The 22,063-nt window shown below is 41.6% G+C and overlaps 1 protein-coding gene across 3 annotated transcripts in view; it reads left to right on the top strand.

Moving 5' to 3' along the window:
* Positions 1–1,051: 1,051 nt before the first annotated feature.
* The window catches only part of Cfap206 (cilia and flagella associated protein 206), a 40,922-nt gene continuing 19,910 nt past the window's right edge, over positions 1,052–22,063 (top strand). Inside the window, exons 1-11 of one of the 3 annotated variants that reach the window (XM_036177270.1) lie at positions 1,052–1,197; positions 2,311–2,423; positions 3,006–3,089; positions 5,841–5,931; positions 7,870–8,058; positions 10,135–10,293; positions 11,920–12,128; positions 12,535–12,654; positions 14,664–14,862; positions 17,210–17,350; positions 20,993–21,186. In XM_036177270.1, coding sequence (XP_036033163.1) covers positions 2,316–2,423; positions 3,006–3,089; positions 5,841–5,931; positions 7,870–8,058; positions 10,135–10,293; positions 11,920–12,128; positions 12,535–12,654; positions 14,664–14,862; positions 17,210–17,350; positions 20,993–21,186 — 1,494 coding nt within the window. In that variant the 5' untranslated portion in view covers positions 1,052–1,197; positions 2,311–2,315. Of the gene's footprint in view, positions 1,202–2,310; positions 2,424–3,005; positions 3,090–5,840; positions 5,932–7,869; positions 8,059–10,134; positions 10,294–11,919; positions 12,129–12,534; positions 12,655–14,663; positions 14,863–17,209; positions 17,351–20,992; positions 21,187–22,063 lie in introns of all 3 variants that reach the window. The other 2 variants (XM_036177269.1, XM_036177271.1) reach the window with 2 other exon arrangements.

Here is a 22,063-nt window from a genome sequence, read left to right as displayed (position 1 = left end):
ATGCAGCCAGTGCTCATAACCTCTGAGTCCTATTTCCAACCCTGCAACAAACATTTTTAAGAATCAAAACCACCATCATTGACCCAGCATGGTGGCACATGACCAGCGCTTGGGGGAGGGGGGTGGTGAGGCAGGTAGATCTCTGTGAATTCTAGACCAGCCTGGTCTAAATGTCCAGTTCCAGACCATCCAAGACTACACAGTGCTACCTTCTCTTTAAAAAAAAAAATTATCCCAATTCCAAACACAGAGGTTTCCTTACTTGCATCTTCTGGGTGATGGAGGCAGAGTCTCACTATACATTGTAGGGTGTCTTAAAACCCTCCATCTTCGCTAGGCGGTGGTGGCGCACGCCTTTAATCCCAGCACTCGGGAGGCAGAGCCAGGCGGATCTCTGTGAGTTCGAGGCTAGCCTGGTCTACAGAGCAAGTCCGGGACAGGCACCAAAACTACACAGAGAAACCCTGTCTCAAAAAACACAAACAAACAAACAAACAAAAACCTCTGCATTTTCCTATCTCAGCATCCCAAGGGCTATAGGACTGTGTGGGCCTGCATCACCACATCTGGTTTGAATACACTTCCCGAATGAAAAGTTTTATTTTGGCATTTTGGAGCACCAGCATACAGACTTCCTTTGAGCAAAAGAAATGAAAGCATACCTTTGAAAAAACTATGAACATTGATAACTCCAAGAACCCTAGGCTTCCTCATTCTCGTTAACGGATGTGTTTTCCGTGTTTCCACGCTAGCAAGTTAACACGTACAGTATGTCTGTACGCCCAACATTTGTTTCAGAACTCGTGTTCCATTGTCTTAATACTGAGTTGTCGCGAAAACACCTTCCTCGCCCAGACTTGAGTTCTTTGGCTTTGTCTCTGAGGAGATTGAGAAGAAACCCACACCTTTCTTCTCAAGGCTCCACCCCGGGAGCCCCACCCCTGTGGCTCCTCCTTGCTCTCCGCTCGCCCCGCCCTCTGGCCCCACCCCCAAGCCCAGGCCCCGCCCCCAACTTCTGGCGTCGCGTTCGGTCTCCACGGTTACGCGTCGGCTGCTAGGGCTCTGGGCTTGGCCGGGAGAGCCGCGGCTGGCTGGTGTTCCGGCAGGGGCCAGAGCCCCGGGAACTCCTGACCTTTAAACGGCGGGTGTACCCGGAGAGGAGACGGACGTCCGACTGCTACGGAGCTGGTGCTGGTGGTTGGTAACTGCCAGGGGTGGGTGGTCGGCCTCCAGCTCTGCGCAAGCGCGCAGGACCGAGCGGCTCGCTCTGGCTGTAGCCGACGGGTCTCAGACTCTCCCCCAGATATTCGCTCTAGCGCGTTGCTTGGGTACTTGTGCCCGGCCGCGAACTTTTCTAACCACACCCATTCTTTTCGGATGAGCAAACTGGCTTTCAAAGAGATGAGGGGCTTGTCCTCGGTAGATGTGGTCCCTCAGAGCGCTCCTGCCTTGCTTTCCTTTTACCTGACCGTTCCCCGTGTTAACTGATAGGGGAAAATCAGGAACCCTGGCTTACAATGACCACTTCCCTAGTTTATAGTAGATGAAATTATAGCCAGTTCTTTTTCCGAGGTTCATAACTCTCACATTTTCATTGTTTGCTTTTAATGTTTTTGTTAGAGTCCATATCCCAAGGTTGGAATAGTCCGAGAAAAACAAACAAACAAACAAACAAAAACTTCTTACAGTTATGAAATTATACTACAGTTGTGAAAGGTCCTCTAGAGAATGTATTGATGCCAGGCGGTGGTGGCGCACGCCTGTAATCCCAGCACTCAGGAGGCAGAGTCAGGTGGATCTCTGTGAGTTCGAGGCCAGCCTGGGCGAGAATGAATGTATTCTTGCTGCCTACACAGATGGGGTATTAGGGTTTTTGTTTTTTTGTTTTTTGTTTTTTTCATTTTTTCTCCCAAATTCTGTTAAGCTTCAATTTTTTTTTCTGTTTTGTATTTTGTTTTTGAGGCAGGGTCTCACTATGTAGACTAGGATAGACTTAAACTCATAGAGATGTGCCTTTATCTACCTTCCGAGTACTGGGGATTAAAAGCATGTTCCATCATACTTGGATATTTTTTGTTTTTAAATGTCACGATACATATTTTTGATGGTGGCATCATTTAAATAACGGGGAAGTCCCAGTTACTCTCTGTCATTAATAAAGTCATTTAAAATGGAAGAAAAGGAGGGAACTAGATCATAACTAAATAGTAATAATTCAGTAGACATTATGGTTATTCCAGATCTAATAATGGATTCTAAAGAGGAAAATATATCAGCAAAATTACTAAAAAAAATTATTGCTTTATTTAGCCACAATGCCTCCCACTCAAGCAGAAAGTGTTATAAAGAATATTATACGAGAAATAGGACAAGAATGTGCAACCCATGGAGAGATTGCTTCTGAAACAGTGGTTGCTTTTATGGTAAGAATAATTAACTTTGCAAAGTACTGTTTTATCAAAAATCTTAAAAATATGATACCAAGTTTTTTTCTTTAAAATTCTTGGGAGCTTTTCTACGTGTTTTTAGTTAAAAACACGTTGAAATTATCAGATGAATTAGTGAAAAACATCTTTTCCAAGTCTGTAAAGCATGCTGTAGATTTATAGTGACCGATTTGGGGGATGCTGGGAAGCTTAGAAACCTTGATAATGTTCTGCTGTGAAGTTTTAACGTATATTTTTGTTCAAATATATATTTTAACAGTTACCCCTTGATTTGGTTTCTGTGTTCTGGGTTTGGGAAACAACACACAATTAAAACATGAGATATGCCATAGCTTCCTGCTCTAAAACTGTAACCATTGCTTTCAGCCTTTTTGGTATGTGGTTTTCTAGCCCATATTCAAGTTTGATGCTTATTGTTTTCTATCTCCAGACCTTAATGAAAACACTAGTGAGTGGGGTAATAAGAAAACTAGGTGAACGTCAAGGCAGTTGGCTAAAAATGGAAATGAATTAATTTCATAATATGAAATAAAATTACTTAGTATGCTCTGTTTCTAGGTGAAAGCTGTTGTCCTGGATCCAAGCAATGGCTTTAACATGGATAGGACCCTCATCAAAAGTGATGTGCAGAAACTTGTTAAGGTGATTGACAGTTCTTGTGTTTGGGATTATTTACTTTCAATTTTAAATACAAAATTTGTATTATCCGTCATTGTCTTCAGAAACGTTATAAAGAAACACAAAGTAGCTGGGCAGTGGTGGCAAATGCTTTTAGACCCAGCTCTCAGGAGGCAGAAGCAGGCGGATCTCTGGGAGTTGGAGGCCAGTCTGGTCTACAGAGTGAGTTTGAGGGGTTATTTTCTAATGGAACAAAATTGGGAGGTACATATGTTGTTCCTGGCTTCCTGAGCTCTCATCCTTGGCTTCCCTTCGTGTCACAGAGTAATTGCCATACCTCCTGATGGAAGAAGAGGAAAGACAGAGGGAAAAATAGTTGTTCCAGTCAGATCTGTTGTGACTTTCTATCCAAAAAATAAGAATTTCTCTGACCCTTTACCAGATGGTTATATTTACTGGTCAAATGGAATTGAAGGTGGCCCTAGCACATATAATGCAAACCTATGGGTCTGTGTTAGTAGGGACAGTCAGGCCCAGATGTAGACTGACGTTGTCTGCCCAGCGTTCTGGTGAGACCCTGCTCTGTATCTTACACTGAGATATCAACAGCTGCTCTATAATATACCTGTAGTGTGGATGGACTTAAACAGTTCTAACTTAAGAGCCATATACTGGATTCCATGTAATTGTGTTAAAATCAAAGCAAAAATGATCTTGTCAAGCAAGTAAATGTCCTTGAAAACCAATTTTTAGAAGAAAAGGGGATGAGGACTTTAGACTTCTGTAGTGTTCAGTGTCTTAAGTTTGAGACTCCAGTTTAGTCCCTTCCTCTGGGTTCCCCTAAAATTCGACATTGCTTTCTGTCCTGGCCTTAGGGAACTTGTTTCCTTTCTCCACACAAAGGACTGGAAGTGAACTTCCCCAAGCCTGTGTGCACGCAGATTTTGTTAACACGCAGAAATGATGGGGGAACATTTCACTCATCCCCACCTTCTCTCACAACCTTAAGGAGAGACAGTAGGTCTCTCTGCAGATGTGGTAAGGGTGGGGAAGAGATATGGAGCTTGGGGGTGGAGGGGTGGGTCTTACCAGAATGATGCCTCAGGGACTCCATGAGCCCACAGGACAGCCTGGAGCTGGCCTTGTTGACTTTAAGTGTGGTGTAAATGCTGTTCTTAGCAGTAGGGCAATGACCGTGATAGTCAGAAACTATAGAAGTTATGGAGGAGATTCAAGGAGTGGCCCAGAAAGAGGTTTTGATTTTTTTCTTCCTAACTCAGCTGAGTTAGAAAGCCTCTATTTCAGTATACGTTTAATACGATATATGTACAACTTCTCAGAGTACATGGTAGTCTTTTGTTTGTTTGTTTTTGTTTTTCAAGACAGGGTTTTTCTGTGTAACAGCCCTGGCTGTCCTGGAACTTGCTCTGTAGACCAGACTGGCCTCGAACTCACAGAGATCCGCCTGCCTCTCTGCCTTCTGAGTGCTGGAATTAAAGTCGAACACCACCATCACCCGGCAAATTCATGGTAATCTTGACAACAATAATGGTTTCCTGTTTTTCTCACTTAAAAGCCACTGGATGATGAAACCTTTTGATTTGTAAAGTCCACTACACATCACTCCTAACCCCCATCCCTACCCTCCACCCCCTATCCTCACCCTGCTAGTGATCTAGGTGCACAGACAGGCTGCTTAGTCTTGTACTCCTAGGAGAGCAGGACTGGTGAGGCTGGGAGATGGGTTGTGAGTGATGCTGCTGTGTGCCTTCCAACAGCAGTATATGGAGGCCAAGGTGTATGAAGGGCAGAGATTGGGTGGGAGGAAGCCAAGGAGGCCAGATGGGAAGGAAAGAAATGCTCAGGTGATCCTCCAAGTCTAGAGAGGCAGAGGAAGGGCATGCCTCATTTATGTGTGTGCTGGGAGAGCAGAGCAGAAGAAATTAAGAAACTGAAGTAGAAATGGAGACGTGAGGAGATGATGAGGGTAACTGCAGAAGTGTTTTATCAAATGTGACCTCTACCATCAGCAGGGTGCTAATCAATCCCAAATAATAAACAGGAATTCTGGGAGAGTTCTAGACTAGAGTACAAGCTTTATGGAAAATATACTCACATCTTGACAGCTTAACCTCACCAACACGTCAGGCTTCCTGCCTTCAGTTAGACCTGGGAGAGAACTTACTATGTTGATTGAGGAAACTGTAAGTCCTGAGGTCCTTGAGGAAGAAAAAATTACAATAAAAGAGGTTGCTGCCTGAGCATCAGGACCCCTGCTGTGATGGTTTTATTGTTCCTCTCCTGTCTCCCTCCCCTCCCCCTTCTCTTTGTCCCTCTCTGTGTCTCTCTGTCTCTGTCTCTCTTTTTGTAGTTCTGGTTGGCCTGAAGCCTGTGCAGGTCCTCCTGCTGCTGTTTCCCGAGTTGAGATGCAGGCATTGCAGGAGTATACCATCATGCTCTGCCCATTGTCTTCTCTTTCTGAAAATAACTTAGAAGAGTAAACCTCAGTTGATAGACTGCTTGCCTGGTATGCATAAAGCCTTGCATTAGATACCCAGGCATTCACTGCATAAAACCAGGTGTGACAATTTGAGCAATGGGGAGGGAGGTGGGAGCAAGAGGATATTAAGATCAAGGTCATCCTCAGTTACATAGTGAGTTTGAGACCAGCCTGGGCTATATGGACCTTGTCTCAAAATTCAAAACACTAACAAACCAACCACTGGAGTGTTTCAGAAAATATAGTAGAAGCATTCATGCGGTGTTCTCTTCCAGCTTTGTGTGGCTCGACTATTGGACAGGAAAAATCCATCCCTGGACACCATTAAGATGCAGGTCTACTTTGATATGAATTACACAAGCCGAGGTAACATACATTCCTATTTTCATACATTTTAAAAGGGGTTTTAAAATACTGCATTTTAGGTAAGAAAAATTTAATTTGGTTGACAATAGATTTAATTGTTTAATGAAATTAATTTTGTCAGTCTTGATATTTTCATCTCTGATCTGTTAGGCAGCCTTCTGTTATTATGAATGAAATACTTCTGACAATCAGTTACACAAAGAAAAAGCTTGTTTGATCCCAACTTTGGAGCTTTTAGTCCGTGCTTTGATGGCCCTGTTGCTTTTGGGCCATGGAGGCACATCATGGCAGAAACATGAGCCTGAGACACTTACCTCATGATTGGGATGCAAAAGAGAAGATGGGACAGGGGGTCCCCAAAGGGCACACCTCCAGTGACCCACACACCTCCCAGTGGATCCCATTTCTTTAAGGTCCCACCGTCTCCTAATAATAGAGTGGACTTGGATACCAACCCTTTAACATATGACCTCTGAGAGACAGTTCACCATGTTTAAGAATAAAATAGTGTTGGAAATCCAAATGAGAAAAATGTCAGTTGCCTTTATGAATGCTAAAAGTCAATTCAAAACTGTGTGCTCATAAAATTATGTTTCCAAGTTGATCTGTTTTTAACCTTTATGGCACTAATATATAACAATTAGAAACTAAACCATTGAAGTTAAAATTCTTAATTTTTAGTTTTTCTTCTTCTTAGTTTACTATTTTATAATATTTAAATCATGTAATATTTAATTATGTAAAGTATATTGTGGGGAATTTAACTTCAGAATATATTTTATTATATTTACTATTTATATTTTATATTATATTTAAGGTATACATCAAAGATGTCATTATCAACTATTTGGTGATTTTACTTTTTTCTTTCTGTGTAGTAGATGTTCAGTTATGCTAATATGTAAAATAATATTCCTTACATTTTTGCTTAATAACAATGAAATTCCAAAGCAAAACATAACCAGTTTATAAAAGCTTTCATAGTTGAAATTATAGATATGATGTTGCATTGTTGAACTGTGATGATTGGGAGTGATTACTAAATTACAAGAATTGTTATGGCAGTAGGTAGTCTCTAGCCACAGCATGACACTGGAAGAAAAAAGAAAGATATATTCTTTATGCATTTGCTGGTGAGTTTGTTTGTGACAGCTTAGCACAAGCAAGGGTCACTGGAGAGAGGGAAGGTCAGTTGAGAAAATGACTCCACCATGTTGGCCTGGAGGCAAGTCTCTGTGGTGTTTGCTTGATTAGTGATTGATGTGGGAGGGTTCAGCCTATTGTGGGTAGTTCCATCCCTGAACTGAACAAGAAAGCAGGCTGAGCAAACCCCTGGAAGCAAGCCAGTAAGCAGCATTCCGCTATGGCTTCTGCTTCAGTTCCAGCCTCCAGGTTCCTGCCCTGACTCCCCTCAGAGATAGCCTGTGATGTGGAAGTGTAACTGAATAAACCCTCTCCTCCCCAAGATGCTTTTGGTCATGGTGTTTAGAGAGCAACAGAAAACCTAAGACAATAATGCAATATTGCATTATCAGTAGTATTATTCAGAGGACATTCACCTAGAACTAAAATAAGTATAATTGAAGAAGAATAATAGACTACATATTTAATATTGTACTACATATGTTTACATATTTATGGCTGCTTACATGTGTGTTTTGACAGAGTACTCCATTGAAATTGCTATAATAGTATTTCCTACTAGAGTTCTGTATTTAGGTTTCGTGCCAGCCACTGTTTTCAATTTCATCATTGTACCTTAGGAAGTCATAGTTTAGGGATGTAGCTCAGTGAGTGGGGTTCAATTCTAGCAATGAAGACAGGGTACCAGGGCCTTTGTTTCCATGAAATGCCATACACTAACCAGTTTTTCTTTAGTCCTTGTCTGAGAAGTCTTAAGTATTGAAGATGTGAAATTCTGTTATTTACTAATTTTAGAGGACTTTCTTGAAGAACATCACCGCGTCTTAGAGTCCAGATTAGGCGCCATTAGCAGAGAAATTACAGACAATAGAGCATGTGCTAGAGAAGAACTGGAAAGTCTCTACAGAAAGATTGTCAGCTATGTGTTACTGCGATCTGGGCTTGGGTCCCCCACAGACATCAAGACTGTCAGAGAGGCAACAGGTAAAAAGCAGGAATGGTCCATTCCATAGTGAACCCATATGCCCTGTACTTACACATATGTCTGCTCATGGGTGTGTTGGGCCTTTGTGTGGCCAGGGGCCTGTGTGCACATGTGTGCCTGTGTATGTGGAAGCCAGAGTTGACACTGTCTTCCTCCCTGATGTCCACTTTACTAAGGCAGGCTCTCTCTAAACCCAGAACTCTTCATCCAGTTCTGGCCAGTCTAGCTAGCACTTGACCCACCTAGCCATCTGCCTAATCCCCGCCATTGTATTTTATAAAATATGTTAAAGATTGTAACTTCCTTTTTGTCTGAAAGAAAATCAGCACACATAAGAAGTTCAGACTTACCCAGGCTCCTAGAACTATTTAGGTGTGTACGACTTGAAAGTAGAAGGGGACAGCAATGAGGGAGGAAAGAGCCCAAGGGGAGAGCGAGAGAGTGGCAGGGGGACACAATAGTCCATCTTTCCTCCCTTGAGTGGAGTCAATACATGTATGACATGAATTCAGAATGGGACCTGTCTGAGGGGAGCAGGAGGAGTGGAGAAGAGGGGCAGGGGGAGGTAATAGGGAGTGTAAATATGACCAAAGTACAATCATGCAATCCGAAAATGTCGATGAAACATTATTTTATGTGCTAACTAAAAAATAATAATAAAATATTTTAAAAAGCAACTTAGAAGAAAACCAAAAACCAATAACAACCAAAAAGCTTATAGACTCAGTGTTTAAGAATGTTTGCTGCTCTTCCAGAGGATCTGAGTTCAATTCCCAGCACCCATGTCAGGCAGCTCCCAAACTGCCTGTAACCCAGCTTCAGAGGATCCAACACCCTCTTCTGGCCTCCAAGGGCACTGGAACACATGTGATACACACTCATACAAAGACAACCATGTAAGACATAAATCAAAATAAATCTTTTTTTTTAAAGATTTATTTATTTATTATGTACACAGAAGAGGGCACCAGATCTCATTACAGATGTTTGTGAGCCACCATGTAGGTGCTGGGAATTGAACTCAGGACCTCTGGAAGAGCAGTTGATGGCTCTTAACCTCTGAGCCATCTCTCCAGCCCCCAAAATAAATCTTAAGATAATTCTCAGATGCCTTCCACACTGTGTTTCAGTTGGGAACTTCGATTAGTACTTCTAGTCAGTGATATAGTGTTCATTTTCCTAGAGGCTGCATACCCAGTGACCTATCCCACCTCACTAGTAGAACATTAGTAGCATTGTTAAGGGTCCTGGGTTAATAGGGTGACTGGGACAGCTGGAAAGAAATGATCCATATGGGTGCAAGACATTGAGACTGTCATTCAATCAGGATTTTAAAAGGGGAAATCTGTGTATTCTCAGGAAGTGCTTGTCCAATTTATACTTTATAATGAAGACAGAGATAGACTTAATGAGCCTGTCTGTAGTCCCCAGCATTTGGGAGGTGGGGCACAGGAAAATCAGGAGTTCAAGGCCAGCTTAAGCTATGTACTGAGTTTGAGGCCAGCCTAAGTACATGGGGGCCCCCTTCCCCGAAAAAAATAAAAACAAGAAATAATGTGGGACTAGGCAAGGTATCCAGCCTTCCTATTACATTTTTTCAATTGTTATTTTAAAGTATAGATTTTTTTAAAGATTTATTTATTTATTATGTATACAGTATTCTGCCTGCATATGTCCCAGCAGGCCAGAAAGAGGGCATTAGATCTCATTACAGATGGTTGTGAGCCATCATATAGTTGCTGGGACTTGAACTCAGGACCTCTGGAAGAGCAGTCAGTGCTCTTAACCGCTGAGCCATCATCTCTCCACCCCAAGTATAGATTTTTTTTTTTTACTCCGAGCCTTTTACTTAGAAAGATTGTTTATATCAATTGATTAGTTAATAAAGACAGAGACACGAGGTGATAACATTATTTTCAGCAGCCCAGCCCTGGTATTTGGTGAACTTTGCTCTGCATGCTTTATAAATTGTATCATAAAATCAAATCTCGGTAACCCCAGAAAGGCACAGCCTGCTCTACAGACAGTCTGAGTTCTGATGCCTTTTCCCAGCGTTGTTTCTCCATCTCTTGCAGCTGCTCTGCAGAGTGTTTTTCCTCAGGCTGAGCTGGGGACGTTTCTGACTCTTAGTAAAAAGGACAAGGAACGGCAGCTGAAGGAGCTCACCATGATTGTTACTGGCATCCGGTTGTTTAACAGAGACTGTGGGAAAGGAGGAGAAGGCATCGATGACTGTGAGTATGCATCAGGCTATGTCCGAAGGTGCTGTGTGTTGAAGGCTTAACTTCACAGCAGAGCAGAGGACATGCACCGCAGCACCGACACTCGGGAGGCAGAGGCAGGTGGATCTCTGTGAGTTCTAGGACAGCCTGGCCTATAAAGCAAGTTCCAGAACAGCCAGGACTGTTACACAGAGAAACTCTGTCTCAAAAATCCAAAAGGAAAAAAAGTATTTGCAGTCTGTTTGTTAGAAACAACTGCTTTTCATAATAGTTAGTAGTTCTTACCTTGCAGAGGCAAAACTTTAAATGTTCTGTATTATGAAGCTAGTGTAGGAAATTGAGTCAGTGACTAGAATGAGGAGCAGCCCAGATGCCATCCTCTTTAACTCACTGGCGTGTGATGTTTACTTCATACCAGCCAAAGGGAGGAAAATTAATTTAAAAGTTAAAATTACCTCGGAAAGAAAACTGGTGCTGGTGTAATTAATGGGATGAAAAGACCAAAGCGGAGGTACTTGAAGACATGCAAATTCAGGAACAGCGTCTATGTTGTTGTATGCATAATGCTTTATTTTTATGTTTAGATAGATACCAGTTTGTAGCCTTGAGTAGCCTGGAACTTGCTATGTAGACCAGGCTTGCTTCTGGTTCCCAGAAATCCACCTGCCTCAGCCTCCCAAGTGCTGGGATGAAAGGTGTGTACCACCACACCTTTTGGTGCATTCTTTATTTGTAAGTTTGAAAATACTAGGAAATATCTAATAGCAAATCTAATGGTAGAAGTAATCATGTGAATTTTAGACTTCTGCAGGCCCATTGATAAGGCCTGACTGTCTTTTATCTAATCACTGATCACTGATCTAACTAGGAACAGGGGAAGCCAACCAGCACCCTGCCTGCCTTCTCTCTTTCAGCCTACCTTTGAGGGCTGGAAACCACTGAGTTACACCTCCAACACAATGAGGGTTTTGTTGTTGTTTACTTTTTATTTTAAAAATTGTTATAAAAAGTCAAATTTGGGTGTTGGAGAGCTGGCTTAATGTTTGCTGCTCTTATAGAGGACCAGGGTTTGGTTCCTAGCACCCACATGGTGACTCAGAACCATTCCATGAACTAGAACCTGTAACTCCATTCCATGGGATCTAGCACCCACTTCTGGCCTCTGTACATACTGCACACACATGCTACACAGATAAATGTAGACAAAATGCTCCTATACATTAAATAAACATAAAAGTTACAAAAATCAATTTTCCATCAGTCAGGCAGTGCCTTCCATTGCTAGAATGCTTTGTTTATTTTCAGAGTCCAGATTAGGTTCATACATACATTTTAAATTGTTTTTTCTAAAGGAGCATGGCTAATATAGCACATGGCACCTCAATCTACCTAAATTTTCTATATTTTAGTGAGAAAAATGGATCTGATTTTACCTTTTATCATTATTCTGACAGGTTTTTTTTGTTTCGACAGGTTCTTTTCTGCATGGGGTGGACCATGAAAAACATGCCTTAGTATTATTAATCTGGTGGGGAAAATCTGACTCTTTAATGTTTAAAATACCATTACTTGCTGACCTCTTGTTCCCTGATTCTTTCTCCACCCCCTCACGCCTGTACTCTCATACCCTGACAACAGTGCCCGCTATTCTCCACGAAGCAATCCCAACCACCACACAGCATATCGACTCCCAGCTTCAGATTGCCCAAGACCAGGCATTTCGCTACACAGCCATCCTTGAGAAAGTGTCAAAGAACCCACTCATGGCCAAAGAGCTTGAGCCGTACATGCTAAAGGAAGCATTGTATAATATTCGACAGTATGAGATCTTCCTCCAGACTGTTTTGGTGAGCTAATCTCACAAAATCTGGCATTTTCTGTATAATGCAGTCTCCTGAGAACCAGGTGTCTCACCAAAGGGGGCAGCCTTAGGAACTTACATTACCTTGGTGTGACCAGAGATTAAGGCAGAAACAGCAAAGTTAAGTTCGATCTTAGTGGAACAGTATTGGTAGAAGTTAATTCATAGTTGTTGATTCTCTTTAGTACTTGATAGTACGGTTAGTAGCATGCTGTAATTAAACAGTGATATGTGTATTTGCAACACTTCTAATTGAGAACATGTGTTTTATGCATTGCTTGGCAGGGAGTGGCAAAATGTCATTGTCACTTGGTTGGGAGCAGGTAGGGCTTAACATATGGTATTGATAATAAAATTATAAAATATTAATACAAATTATGTCGTCTTCCTAGTCAGATATAATTACCTGTGCTCAAGAAGTGGAAATGATGATAAAACAATTAGCAGCTCAAATGGAACAATTAAAAATGATAGTAAAATCAAAGACAGCTGTCCCAACATCACAAGTCTTTGTAAGTATTTGTCATTCTCTTTGACCTTGTGTTTTTGAGACTGACTCTCAGTGTGAAGCCCTAACTGACCTGGAACTTGCTATGTAGACTAGGTTCGCCTCAAATTCACAAATACCCATTGACCTCTGTCTCTGGGTGCTGGGATTACAGGCATGCACCACCACACTCAGTAACTTGGACTTTTTATATGTATTATTTATTTATTTATTCATTCATTCATTCATTCATTCATTCAATCGTTCATTCATTTATTTATTATGGCGAAGGGGCAGGCCACACTGCACATGTGGAGGTCAGAGAACACATTCGATAATCGGTTCTCTACTTTCTTAGTGGGATCCTGGGATCCTGGAACCCAACTTGGGTTGTCAGGCTTGTAAGTGCTTTTACCCACTGAGCCATCTCACCAGTCCAAACGTTTCTCCCCTGCTATCAACCCCAGCTGTGTACAAACTAGGTAAGCGCTCTACTGCTGAGCTAATTCCCCAGCCTGTGGGTACGTTGTTGTTGTTGTTTGGTTTTTCGTGTTTTGTTTTTTGAGTCAGTACCTTACTGCATAGCTCAGTAGATAACCCATGTTGTCCTTTAATGTGGATCCTCCTGTGCCCACATCTCAGATGCTGGAATACAGGCATGTGGCCACCATGGCAGGAGTAGTTTCTTTAGACCAAACACCTCTTTGAGTCCTATAAAGTGGTTCAGAATTCATTATTATTGCATTCCATTAGAATAATATCATATAATATGTAGCACTTTTATATAAGTTGGTCCTGTTCTTCATGATTATGTCTTAGCCTGCTGTTTGTTTGATGAAGGCAGTTGCTACTGAAGGAAATGATAATCTCTAGTAATGATGACCATAGTATCTATGGCAACAGAAGCAGTCCATTGTAATGTTGAAAGTGTGTTTATAGAACTGAGAAGTTAGCTCAGTTGGTAAAGGGAATGCCACACAACCACACAAACACCTGAGTTCAGATCCCCAAAACCCTTGAAAAAAGCAAGATGTGGTGCTGGGTAGACAGAACCAGGAGGATTTCTGGCCAATCAGTGCTCCAGGTTCAGTGAAAGATCCTGACTTAAGAAATTGGAAGATAGCTAACATCAACCTCTGGCCTCTATACACACACACACACACACACACACACACACACACACACGGGGGGGGGGAGAGGAAAGGGAGAAAGCAAAGAGAAAGAGAGAGACAGGGAGAGAGGGAGGGAGGGAAGGGAGGAGGGAGGGAGAGAGGGAGAATGAAGATGTGTTCATAGTCTGTCAGAAATTGTGCCTGGCACAGAGCTGATGGCTTACGGCACAGAGGTGATAGTGTACATCTTAGCTGAAAGTCTTTATCTACCATGCATCGACTTTCTGAATAAGAGCACCACTTTATAGAAAAACATTGCAACCCTGACCCGAACAAGGTAGGTGTAAAATGCCCATGCATTTCACATGGATAGAGACCATTTGAGACAATGATAACTTTTGGCAGTCATTCACAACCTTGGTTTTCAAAACAAACTCTTATGTGAGGCCTGGTTGAATTTCTGTTTGTTCTAGAAGTCATTAATTAATCTTTACTATGAATAAATATTGCATTTCACTGATCTAGCTGTAGCTTGCCGCTCCCTCGACGTGCATAAGATGTACATGTATGCTCTCCTGGTTCTTCTGAGTCACGATTGGGCCAGATAAATCAACTGTAATGAGACATTAGTTTTTAAACAACATTTTTCAGCTATATTTTCCTCCTGGGCTTTTTGAGGTTAAAGTATTACTATTTCTTAGGAGAGCAAATGTGTTGGGTTATGTTCTGAGTAAATAACTTTATAACACCTATGCCAAGTGAAATGCTTTGAAAGAAAACACAGTTTTCTCCCCTCCTGACTATGAGTCTGCTCTAGTTTCCCAAGACTTTGACTGTAGAGGACTGTTTCTTTACGGCTCATATTGTAGAGTACAGTGATGACTCTGTCACAGTTGCATTTTTTGGCCTTCTCTCCCTTTAGCCTATATTTATCGCTCTGGCAAGTCTGTGGGTGAGCTTCCAGGATGAGACGGTGTTGATTAGTGTCCTCAGTAATTTGACCACTAACCTGGAGCTGTTCCTGGGCACGCATGAGCTTCTCTTTCCTGAGAAAGTGATTCACGGTCTTCTTGATGACGTCACTGTGAAAAGTGACTTAGCTAGAATAAAGGAGCACATGGGTAATGAACACGAATCATTATTTCCTTCTCTTTCTAAAGTTACCTTTAGCTTAAAGTCACTCTCTTTGTTTTAAATTTTTATTCTATGGCTTTCTGATAAACACTGACCATCTTAATTATGAAAGACTGGTGTTCATTATAGAAAATATGAAAAAAAAAAAAAGACATGGTGACACACACATTTAGTTTTTAGTATGTAGGTGGTAGAGGCAGGAGAACCAGTGCAAGGCCAGCCTAGGCTGCACAGTAAGTTCAAAGCCAGACTGGGCCACAGGAGACCCTGTCTTAAAAAATGTGAAAAAATATAGAAACTGATTTTCTAACTGTCCAGAAATCAATTCTGATTGTAGTCCTTCATGTCTTCTTGGCTTTGTGTGTTTGTGCATTTATATTTCAGCAGTATGGGCTTTGTAATTGATGTACTGAGAAAAAAAATCTTGCTATATTTGTTGCAAAGGAAACTCCATTTTAGAGAATGTTATTTTGCTACGTATCTTCTTAGTATCAAGTTGAGATTTATGAACCTATTCATTTTATCCTTATACAATTAATTGAGCTAATTTTAGGCCTGATAAAAGATGCATTTATTCTGACAGAAAGGTTGACATTGTTCGTCAACTTTCTATTATTTCAACAACTTTTTACCTTTTCTATCTTAAAGTCAATCTAAAATTCATGAGAAATATCAAAGTAGGGTTTAGAACTTAATACTCAAACTTTTTTGCAGAAAAATGAAATTAGATGATTTACTAACCCCCTTTTCAAATTCTGTTTTGGTAAAAGAAAACAATGTAGCAGTGACGCCCTTTCTTAAATTATTAGCATACATAAGAACCGAAAGCTTAAATAGGATGGCCTAGAATCCTCGAGCACAAGCTTTTATTACTTACTTGACTCTTACAACAGCATGTCTAAGCAGATATGACATGAAGTTGAAAAGCTGAAGTCAGTTCAATTGTGAGTATTCAGATAAGTTGCAAGTTCTTAGATTTAGAGATGTCATTTCCTACCAGAGTCAGAATTTTTTCTTCAGTAGAATATTTTATCAGGTTATTCTCTCGTGAATTGGGAGAGCCAATATTCTTCTGAAAGAATTTAATTTATACCTGCTTATCATTCCTGGAGACCATGGGCATATCAAGATGAAACATTTTTATTTTCTCCAGGTTAGGCTTTACTTTTAGTTGTAGATACAAGGTCAAGACAAACAGGATGTTGGCTGTTTGGGTCTGGAAGCAGACCTATTAGAAATATATGTGTTATTGAATAAGTCAATATTCTTAGAAAATAGGTTTTCATGAATATATCATTTATATCTAATTTATTCATTTTAGTTATCAACATAAGTAAAGCAACTAGTATGAGGAACTATCTTTAACGGTCAGAAGAATAGGCAGGAGAGTTGCTCAGAGGTTAAGAGCATTTACTGCTCTTGCAGAAGACCCCAGTATTGCCTGCATCGCATCTATAGCACCAGAGGACTCCAGCACCTTCTTCTGGCTCTGGAGCACCAGGCATGCATGCAGTGCACATACATACATATGTAGGCACTCACCTATACATACAACATAAAAATGACTATTTAAGAAAAAAAGTCTAGCTGGGCGGTGGTGGCGCACGCCTGTAATCCCAGCACTTGAGAGGCAGAGGCAGGTGGATCTCTGTGAGTTCGAGGCCAGCCTGGTCTACAGAGCAAGATCCAGGAAAGGCACAAAGCTACATAGAGAAACCCTGTCTAGAAAAAACCAAAAAGAAAAAAGAAAAAAAGTCTAAAGAACAAAACATTTTATACCCTTTAATCAATCAAACTAGTGAAAGACATTTCTTCCTGTTTGGAACTTTCTCTACAACTTTGAGACACACTCTAGTTATATAAGGACTGTATTCAAAGTTTTGTCCATCTAGTGTTGTATGAAGACCTGTGATGTCCTGCATGAAGATGATCTTCTTGGTCACATAATAGCCCGTTCTGCTCATTTCCTTGGGTGATGTAATGGGTGGCAGCAGAAAGCCCTGCATCCCCCTGACGGAAGAGCGTCAGCACGTCAGTTTGCTTTCCCTCAGCGGCAAAGCAGATTTTCTGGAAGGCCTCCCAGGGTTGCTCACTCTGGAGAGACGTTCCTCTTCCACATGTGCTCTAGCGCGTGACTGACCTGGACAGTCATCGAGGTGTTCACACTTCTTCACAGGAATGTCACCCCAGTAAGTCTGACCAAGGGAAATGTTGTCAGTCAGAAACAGTACAGGTGATAAAAAGTTAAGGTTTAGAATGACTTACTGCTGATTTACTTAGGAAATTGCATCTTCTCAAGGGATGAAAACTGCCTCTTGTTCTCTTTTATTTTAGAAGAGAGAATACACTTGCCTGATTTCAGAAAAATGGATTGGCTTTTTCCAGAAACAACAGCAAATTATGATAAACTGCTAATTCAGTACCGTGGATTTTGTGGCTACACATTTGCGGCAACAGACGGTCTTCTTCTCCCAGGTGTGTGGTTGGAGATAGCAGTCTGCCTCCGTGATGTCTGTTCCATACTGACTGCTTGCTGGACTGACTTTCTTGTCCTATAAAACTTCCGAATTCAGATGGTGAACCAGGCAGAAGAGGTCGAGATGGTCCAGACCGTGTCCTCACCTCGAAAGCTTCCAGTATAACCCAGCAGATTTAGCAAGGGCTTGTAAGGGATAAGTGGTTGACTGTCCACTGTCTAAAGTGCTTCAGGACAAAGGGGTTTCTAATTATGGATTTGGGAGAAAGAGATGGATTAGGGGATGGGACCCAAGTTTAAACACAGTTCCAATCATGGTTCATAAATGTTTTATGCCAAGCATACTAACAGGGTACACTACTTTTAGTGCACCCATATTTTTACTATGACTTATCTTGTGAATTTCCTGCATGTGGCATCATGAGGGAACTCAGATTGTTTCTGATTTTGGAGCATTTCACATTTCATAGTAAAGATCCTCAGTCAGCAGGTAAGGTAGACTGCAGTGCCTTGAAAAGGGGATGACTCACATGTGCTGCCAGAGTCCAGAAACATGGCATAGGGTACTAAAAATAGCATCTTTAAAATAGTTAACTGGCCGGGCGGTGGTGGCACACGCCTTTAATCCCAGCACTCGGGAGGCAGAGGCAGGCGGATCTCTGTGAGTTTGAGGCCAGCCTGGTCTACTGAGTGAGATGCAAAGCTACACAGAGAAACACTGTCTGGAAAAACAAAAACAAACAAACAAACAAACAAAAAAGTTAACTGAAAAAGACATACTTATTTTACTAAGGTGTTCACTTAAAAATATTCTTGGTCACTTTGCAGTTACAGTCCATTAAAAAATATTAAGTAACATTTCTCTGTGATATATATACTATATACATATATAACATTTATACATATATAAAATAAAATTATGTTTTCAAAATAAATAGTAAATTTGGTATTGAGAGGCAATACATTATTATTACAGAGTGCTGTGTGGAGTGGGAACGAGAAGAAGCCTGCTGGGCTGTGTCATAGTTAGCTCCAGTTGTCAACATGACGTGTGGGAGAAGAAACCTCAGTTAAGAATTGCTTCCTTCAGGCTGGCCTCTGGACATGTCTGAGAGGCCCTGTTTTGACTGCTAGCTAATGTAGGAGGGCCTGCCAACTGTGGACAGTGCCGTCTCTAGGCTTGGGCTGGGTAAGAAAGGCAGTAGAGGAAGCCATGGAGAGCGTGTCGGTCAGCAGGGTTCCTCGTAGCTCTTTGCTTCAGTTCCTACCTTGAGTTCCTATCTTGGCTTCCTTCAGTGATGGACTGTAAGCTTGTAAACTGAAATGAACTGTTTCCTTCCCTGAGTTGGTACTGGTCTGTGTTTTGCCACAGCAACAGAAAGCAAACTAGAACATACTATAGTCCTATAACCTTAGCATGGGCCTGCTGGGAACAGAAACGGGAGGTAATTGGGGTGTGTAGGCTGCCAGCCTAACTCCAGACTTAGTGAGAGAACTTGGCTCAAAGGAATAGGGCGGAGGATGATAGAGAAGGGCACCAGGTGTTCCCCTTCTCTTCCTCTTCTGTGGAGACAGGGCCTCCTTATTCAGACCTGGCTGTTCTGGAACTTACTGTGTAGACCACAGTGGCCTCACTCACAGAAATCCTCCTGCCTCGCCTCCTAAGTGCTAGCATTAAAGGTGTGCACTACCATGCTCAGCCAGATATCGTGTTCTTGTCTCCACTGGCCCTGTCCACATCTCCACATATAATGCACACACACCACACACACTCGTGTTTATCTGCACACCACTCCTTTAGTGTGGGGGTCTCTGCAAACACCAGGGCCAACAAAGAAGTGTCCACTTAAGGCCAGAAGGAAATCTGGCTCATCATGACACAACGGCCAGTTTTGGTCCAAACTTCTGGTGTCTGACACAGGATAGTTTAAGTACAGTACATTTTGGAAGAAAGTTTCCTGGTGATAACTATCACCAGGAAATTATCACCAGTAAAACTTAGCCGTGACTACATGGATACTCGTTTGGACAGCACTTGTGACCTCTTCCATGAAGACAGGTTCTAGTGACTGAGAAAGAGTGCTCGGGATAAGGGTCTAGAGAGGAAGAATTTGGGGTAAACATGACAGTCTGGGGCTCAGATGGGACCTGGCCCTACAGATAGCACAGATCACCAGGCCATCCACTATATCCACTCCAGGTACATATGTCTTCTGTTGAAGATACAGCCCTTCATGTTTAACATTCCTGGTTTCCCTGGTGCTTATCTATGAGCACAGGACCTGGGACCTTCTACACTTTAGTAATCAGATTAATTTAAGTAGTTTTGTAAGTTTTACCAAATAGATTAAATGGTTTTCATAAGATCTTTGTTACACGTATTTCATCTATATAGGAGGATTTTTACATAAAACTCAGTTTTTAAAGATTTATATGTATTTTTTTATTTATGTGTATGTATTTGGCTGTGTGAGTGAATGCAACATGTGTGCAGGTACCCTTGGTGGCCAAAAGAGGATCTAGAGTTACACGCTTTATGAAACAGGATGCTGGAAACCAAACTCAGGTCCTTTGGAAAACCAATACGTACTGCTAACTACTAAGCCATCTCTCCATCCCCTGATTTATTTTCTTTTTAAAATTATGTGTATATGTGTATGTCTTCATGGGGGTATATACATGTGAGTGCAGGTGCTTGTGGAGGCCAAAAGAAAGCATTGAATCCTGAGAGCTAGAGTTAGGGGCAGTTATGAGCCACTAATGAAGGTGCTGGGAACTGAATTTGGGTCCTGTGTAAGAGCCCTACTTAAATCTTATTGCTATGCCATCTCTTCAGTCCCATAAAATATATTTTAAATTTAAAAATAAAAATATATAAGTTAAAATGAATTTCACACATTTATCATTTAATAACATTTTAGCAAAGCAAAAATAGAACTGATATGGTAAGATGCAGTGTGTGGGATGGCCATGTAGCTCAGTGGTAGAGTATTGGTAGCACGTGAAAGGCTCTGGCTGGACTGCCAACACCACCAACAAAGCAAAAAACAAAACCACAGGAACATCAGTACTGCTGTTGTTTGTTCTTGCTCTCTTAGGGGACCCCACCCAGCTCCCAAATAAATCACACATGGAAGCTTAGTCTTACTTATAAATGCCCGGCCTTAGTTTGGCTTGTTTCTTGACCATTTTCCTTAACTTTCAATTATCCCATCTACCTTTTGACTCTGGCTTTTCCTGTTCTCTCACTTCTGTAAATCTTACTGTTACTCTGTGACTTGCAGTATAGCTGTGTAGCTGGGTGGCTGGCCCCTGAAGTCCTCCTCTTTCTCTGGCTACTTCTTATTTTCCTTCCCTCCCTCCCTCCCTCCCTCCCTCCCAGATTTCTCCTTCTATTTACCTTCTCTGCCTTCCAGCCCTGCCTGTTCCACTCTCCTGCCTCACTATTGGCCATTCAGTTCTTTCTTAGCCCATCAGGTGTCTTAGACAGGCACAGTAACACAGCTTCACAAAGTTAAACAAATGCAACATAAACAAAAGTAACACACCTTAAAATTATATTTCCTTACAGACACTATGGCTTATCTCATAAAAGTCACTTGTTTCATGCCTAGTTAAATTATTGTTCTTACTTTTCACAGGAAATCCATCCATTGGAATTTTGAAATATAAAGAAAAATATTACACTTTCAACAGCAGAGATGCTGCATATTCATTTGCAGAAAACCCTGAACGTTACATTAACTTGATTAAAGAAAAGGCCAAAAAGAACGCAGAGCTAATTCAGCTACTAGAACTTCATCAACAGTTTGAGACTCTCATACCGTACTCTCAGGTAAACGTGGTGAACACCTGCAGCTACCTGGGGTTGTAGCTTCCGACTGGATTAAAGTGATGTCTCAGGATTGTTTATTGTGTATTTCTTCTGCCAGGGAAGCTAAGCATCTTTTTGTCTGTGTGTGGGGATACCCACATATGTGCTGCATGCACACGGGGATACCCATGTATGTGCTGCATGCACGTGCAGAAGCAGAAGGACATCGGGTCTTCCTCTCTCTCTCTCTCCTGACCTTACTTTTGGGACAGTGACCTTTTGAATCATAGGTCACTGTTTCAGCCAGGCTCATTAGCCAATAAGTTCTGGCCATCTACCAGTCTCTGCCCCCAACCACATGTTGGGGTTCTGGCATGTATGGCCATGCTAGCTTTTAGATAGGTTCTGGGAATTCGAACTCAGGTCCTCTCACTTTCACCCACTTGATACCATTTAAGGGTGCAACAATGACATCATTTCCCCTGGCAATTAAAAAATTAAAAGGTAGGAAAGAAGTGTTACCAGAAATCATAGGGAGCCCCAGCAGAGCCATCATTTTGATACCCAGGAAATCAAGGTCCCCTTGAGGGGCTTTTGATGTCATGAATAAAATAATTAAAGCTGGTTTTGGTGGCACACACCTTTAATCCTGGCCCTCACAAGGCAGAAGCAGGCAGATGTCCATGAGTTCGAAGTCAGCCTCATCTGCCTATCGAGTTCCAGGTTAGTCAGGCTATGCCGTGTGACACCACCTTAAACAAACAAACACAGTATACATACATATTTATGAATAAAAAATGGATACAAGGAGCCGATGAGTTCAATATTACTTACAAGCTATAAAATTTCAAGTCTATCAACTACCAGTTAATTTTGTCAGGGGAGTTCTTCATTGGAG

This window comes from Onychomys torridus, chromosome 2, assembly GCF_903995425.1.
Source record: "Onychomys torridus chromosome 2, mOncTor1.1, whole genome shotgun sequence".
Lineage (NCBI taxonomy): Eukaryota > Metazoa > Chordata > Mammalia > Rodentia > Cricetidae > Onychomys > Onychomys torridus.
The sequence above is the reverse complement of the archived record's forward strand: the minus strand, read 5'-3'. Positions and strand labels throughout refer to the sequence as shown.